Source organism: Lepisosteus oculatus, chromosome 10, assembly GCF_040954835.1.
Source record: "Lepisosteus oculatus isolate fLepOcu1 chromosome 10, fLepOcu1.hap2, whole genome shotgun sequence".
Classification (NCBI taxonomy): Eukaryota; Metazoa; Chordata; class Actinopteri; order Semionotiformes; family Lepisosteidae; genus Lepisosteus; species Lepisosteus oculatus.
The window spans coordinates 6,195,540-6,201,539 of NC_090705.1; the positions used below are offsets into that span (position 1 = coordinate 6,195,540).

General features: G+C 35.2%; 1 protein-coding gene across 1 annotated transcript in view; it reads left to right on the top strand.

Annotated features, from left to right (window-relative positions):
- mindy3 (MINDY lysine 48 deubiquitinase 3) overlaps nt 1–6,000 on the top strand; it is a 42,909-nt gene extending 36,909 nt beyond the window's left edge. Inside the window, exons 14-15 of the mRNA XM_015358228.2 lie at nt 50–121; nt 5,039–6,000. Coding sequence (XP_015213714.1) covers nt 50–121; nt 5,039–5,188 — 222 coding nt within the window. The 3' untranslated portion in view covers nt 5,189–6,000. The remainder of the gene's footprint in view (nt 1–49; nt 122–5,038) is intronic.

Sequence of the window (6,000 nt, forward strand, 5' to 3'; positions counted from 1 at the left end):
GTGGTCCCTCACTGTAGCAATTTTAACAGACTTTCTACTTTAATTTCAGGACTCTGGGATTCCAGACTCATTTCCTGTCTTTCACTACAATGGTCTGAAACAGTCAAACCACAATGAAAAGGTAATAAATAATCATTTTTTTTGCACCTCTTTCTAATCAACATGTATCTTTTGTGTATTCCCGTTATTCTTTTGAAAACTCTTATATTTGAGCTTTCCCAGTAAAACACTGCATTTCATTTCATCAAAAGAAAAATGTATTGAATCGGTTTGTCTTTTTCCACTGTTCTTTCAGTGTGTTCATAATGCTTTTTATCCCTGATCAAGCGCCAAACTCTCCAGCTGTTAGGCGTGGTTTGTTGTTTGCCATGAGGTAAAGAACAGGAAAGTCGAAAAGGAAATCATGAGATTTCAAAGAATTAGAAGACATGTTGACAAAAGAAAGCAAGTGGGGTGGCCGCAGGTGTGGCCATAATTGTGAAACAGGAAGGTGTTGGAGATCCTAAGACAGTGCAGGAAGAGTATGAGTGGGTGTTGAAGAGAGGTGGCGTGTGAACTGCAGAGTGGTACAGGCAGACAGGTGGCACTGATGGAATGGGGACAGACCTTGAGAAGGCATGTCTCTTGACACAATCTGCGCCAGATGGGAAGGTCATGCAGGATTATCACAGAAGAGCTAACTCCACAGCCTTCAGTATACAAGGATTTATGTTTACTTGGGGAGACAAAGTAGTGAAAAACATCCAAAATACTCCAGGCAATGCTTGGATAGCAGTCATGCAGATTCCGTAATCATTTTTGGAGCAGAAGAGCATTTGCTGAATTAAATTGACTAAGTTATTATTTTGAAAAATAGTTTCCTTTGAGCACAGCAGTCCATTCATAAGTGGAAGGACAGATTTTGTACAGCTGTACATTTTGTCCTTGATCTTTAGGGGCTCCTAATTACGTTTAAGTACCAATCATGGGTGTCCTGGAAATATCTAGATCTTTATATAAGCCATTCAAATCAGCCCATCTCAGATTATTTACATATATATACTGTATACAGAGAAGTTTATAGAATTGAACATTAATCAAAAATTTGCTGGAAGCTGTTGTAAAACTGGTTGAAACCATGGTATATTGCCTAGATGACAAATCTTTCCCATCTAAGAAGTACAGGTTCCTGGGGTAGTCTTCCTGTGTGCCTCAACTCTGACCTTTTCACAGGAAGCCCAATACTGCTACAGACAGACATTGCTGATCAACTGAAACAAGGAAAGTAATTCATTAGCCTGCAAAACTCATTAGTACTGCAGAGAAGTGTGCCTGCTTTGTTCAGAGATTCCCTGCAACTCCACAGAATCTCTCTAAACCCCACACTGACTTCTTTGGGGGTAAAATCTCAGAGTTCTGGGAATTTGAGCATTCTGTATCCAACAGTTAAAGAATTGTTAGTGCTCTTTGGCCTAGTGACTTATGATTCAGTCAAGTCTTATTTTGAGAGCTGTCTGTTCTTGAAGGTTCTCTCTGCTTCTTAAATCTCTTAGGCTCATAGAAATATTAATTCATTAGTTGAGAAGATATTAATTAAAATTTCCTCCTGCAATAAAATGTAGGAGTTTTCAGAATTTGCACTTAATTCTTGTGGCAAAAACATACGTAGACAGCACTGTTTAAAACGTTTTTTAAATCAGCCCACTATGACTGCTCATCACATAATAGTATGGCAAGTAGTGCTATTAGTATGGTATAGTAGTAAGTGGTACAATAGTATGGTATACAATATATGGCAAGCCAATGAACCCAGAACACATAACATAATACTATAACTGGTTGCTTTGAAGCTGTGAAGATCATGCAAGAGTTTCCTTCTTACACTAAAAAGAAACATACAGTATGAATTTTAAATGTTATGTAATTTCTTTGGGAAAATTATTAATAATGCACAATAACTTTAGCTGCAAACAACCTAATAAAAGATCATTTATTGTTGTCCAGAATAGTGACCCTAATTGTATGGCTCAGCATAGTTTCAGATTAAAGGAACATGGAAAAGCAGTTACTTAAAAAACTGATGAATAAAACACAAAACACATAGACTATTGCATACAAATTATTTACAAAGAGGTTGAATTTTAGGGTGCTGATGTTTTATAGGACTAAACCAAACCATTTTTGGACTCAGCAAATGAGATGCTAATACATTCATAGTTCGATACAAATATTTATTGCTCACATACTTTTCAAATGCGTTTGAGAAGGTTATTATGTGCAGATCTCCCAGAGCCTTTCATTAGATGATAAGTATACATTTCTACAAGTCTGACAAAACATGCATTCTAATAAAGTGTGCTCTTATTGAACTTGAACTTGAATTTATAACTATGCAATTGCACATTAAGACACACGGGTTTGTCAGTTAAACCATAGCAATACCAAAGCTCAGGGGAAGGGAATACTCTCTAGGAAAGATATAGCAAAAACATCTTAGATGTGAAGGTGCCAGGGCATTTACAACCTACCCATCCACAATCACTAGGACCTCACTAGCAGAACTACCAACTAACAGGACAACCATAGTCAAGCCAAACATGATCAGCTGCACGCTGCAACTCAGTAACAGGCTTATCAGATTCATAGGTACTGCCTAAGGGACCTCTTCTGCACAGCAGCAAGTAAAGCTGCTAAAATTTGGTTGCTGTTGAATGTCTATAAGCTCTCAATTGTTAGGAAGGATTTGATGAAATTTGTAAAATGATGGGAGTAATGCAGCCTTATTTTTTTTATCTTATCTGTTCTGTTTTGAAAATGTCATGAATGCCATGAATTGGTGTTTATGACTTGTGAGATGATGCTGTATCTGACATTTACAGCATTAACACAAGTTATGGAGTAACTCATAGAAACATTCCTTCAAAAGAACAAGTAATAGGTTTATTCCATGCTGAAAAAAAAGAATAAAGAAAACAAAACGTTTCGGCCGTGGAGCCTTCTTCAGGTGTGAGGGCTGAAGGCTCCACGGCCGACACGTTTTGTTTTCTTTATTCTTTTTTTTCAGCATGGAATAAACCTATTACTTGTTCCTTTGAAGGAATGTTTCTATGAGTTCAGTTCATAATGAAGCCCAAGTGTAACTTGGATAAATCTCTACGCTTGTATTGTTTGCTGTGGGCTTTCACGGATTCTGAGGGTTGTACATTTGTGGCCAGAAATGTGCATGCCAAATATGAATGAAATAGAATAAAGCTTTACTTTCTGATTTATGCATTTTAACTATAAAGAAAACAATGTAATTAAACATAAAATTGTTAAACTACCTAGAATGACTACCTCTGAGCTGAATAATTTAACTGCAGATATAAGCAGACTTTCATCATGTTCTGGTAATAACAAAATTAAAACATTTAATCTTGAAGTAAGGAAGATACATTGTAAAAGAAAGGGAGGCTAAAAAGAAATGATTTTGGTCATCATAGTACATCATAAGTGTGGAAATCTCATGTATGGGGGCTGTTTCAGATATCATGGTACTGATCAGCATTACCTCATAGGAGATGGTATAATAGCTTAAGTGTCAGGATATTTTAAACCTTCACTCCCTTCCTTCAGGAAAAAAAAATACAACAGGGTGCTCATTCATTTTCCAGGACAGTGTCTCTGAATGAACAGCCAGAGATTTTTTGTTTTGGAAAAAATAAGTGATATTGGGCTGGATTGTCACTTAATTGTTTGTTTTTGACCTAATCTAGATGTCTAGGAAGGATTTGATCAAATTTGTAAAATGATGGAGTAATTCAGCCCTATTGTTTTATCTAATTAGTTCTGTTTTTAAAACGTCATAAACGCCATGAATTGATGTTTTAAGAAATTATCCATTGTGTACAGAATAGACATGCAAAGCATTCCTCCATCATACTTGTGTAGTATGTAATAAGTTTACATATTGTGTCATTGTGTGTGACCTCCGCAGCATATCCCCTTTGTTAAAAGAAAGTATTCCTGAAGTTTTGAAAGTCTTGTCAGTGCTGAGTTAATAAAAGGTTACCCGTTTCAGAAACATTGGTTTTAAGGGATGCTAGTTCTTTAAACTGAATACTGTATAAGTCTCTAAAGGACTGTACTGTATTTGTATTTCGAAGGAACAAATAGTTCTTTAATGTTACATGAAAAATGAATATATGCAACTGGTCCAGCTACTGTGCTTTCCACTAGGGGGAAACATAATACTTGAAGCGGGAGTGTTTCACACACATGTTTTATTTAGAGCAGAGGTCTAAGGAACAAAGTCCTTTATTGGAGAAACAATTACACAATAAGCCAGTGTTAAGAAAGATTACTTATCTTAATGCTTAATGGCAAAATGCTGATTTGGTTTGTTTTATATTCATGCTGCATTATGAAAATGCTACTGAGATTTTATGAATCTCAGTTGTAGTCTGAAAACGACATAATGCTCCATTTATTTTCAAGTCATTTTTCTGTAACCTCAATATCTTCTATGAATGTAAAGCCTGGCTTCTATATTTAGGACAGGTCATGTATACATATAGAAGGAATCTAAGGCCTGCACATGGAAGTAATCATGGAACAATCATTTGATGATGTCATTGTATGAACCCATGCAGTTAATTGACTCTCATATTGAATGTCTTCTTGACATTTAGTTTGTCACGTCTCTTTTTGATTACAAGGTCTTCATAAGCAAATCTTTTTCAGTATTTTCTGTAATAGCATCTGCATCTTCTTAGCATCTGTTTGCTATATATTTCTTTTATCTGTTTTACAATATAAAATTTTTCATGAGAAGAATTACTGTTACCGAATTTAAACTCCTTTTACACTGAGATGTGGCATTAAACTTCTGTTTCATTTCGGTTTTTCTAGTCCAGATTGGAGCTATCTTTCAATTTTGAGAACTCTGGGGAAAGAAGAAACCCCAAAATACACCTTTTTGTTCTTTACCTACAGCATATTCAAGGAGTGAAGTTAAAAAAGCAGTCTCATGCCTGCCACTGAAATCTGAAAATACTGACAGTGTTTATTTGTATTACAGGTCATGTATGTTGAAGGAACATCCTTGATTTTAGGATTTGAAGACCCGATGGTACGCACTGATGACACTCCGATCAAGCGATGCCTTCAGACTAAGTGGCCATATATTGAATTATTGTGGGCCACAGATCGGTCTCCTTCATTGAATTAATTCTTACCTCTGCCAGAATATTCCTTAAAAACACAAATGCTATGAGCAAAATATTTTTCACTTTGTTTAAAAAAACCTGTTTCAGTTTGGAACATTGAGTTTTGTTTGTCACTGTCTGTTTCACAAAGAAAAAATAGTGTGTACTTTTACTTTAATTTTCAAAATAACTTGTTTTACTTTGAAATATTGAATACTAATGTTCTGATTTTTTTCATTTGTTTTATGCTCACCAAAATGTATTTATTGTCATTGAAAATTAATTTTGTTCATTGCAGTGAGTCTGTTTTGTTTCAATGATTTCATACAGGATTTGTTTGCTTAAAAATATGTTTTAAATTTTCTTGAGGGGAAAAGGATTAAAAATAACATTTTCAAACCTAATCAAGCTTTATCAACAGAGCTGAAGTATATAAATATTACTGCCCTTCTTAAAGCCAAGGTTTTTTGCAGGACTAGAAAATTGTATTGAATAAATGTAATAGAGAATAAATAAAGTTGGCAATGTTTGACAAGTTAAATATAGTATCTTCTTTGGCCTTGGAATCCCGAACTAAGACTATGGTTACCTTCCCAGTTTGTTTTAAAGGTGGAGGAAAATACTTAATACCTTAATACTCAGACCCCTAATCATCATTCAGGGTCTGAAATGATATTGCAAATGGTTCTGTCCTCTGTCCAGATTGTTCTGTCTGCCTACTCATATCTATTCATTGTATTGTTTACTGCATGGGGAAAAAGATATTGTCGTCAAGACATCTAAACTCATTTATTTTGGTCCAGTGGCTTGCTCAAAATAAATGGCTTACTCAAAA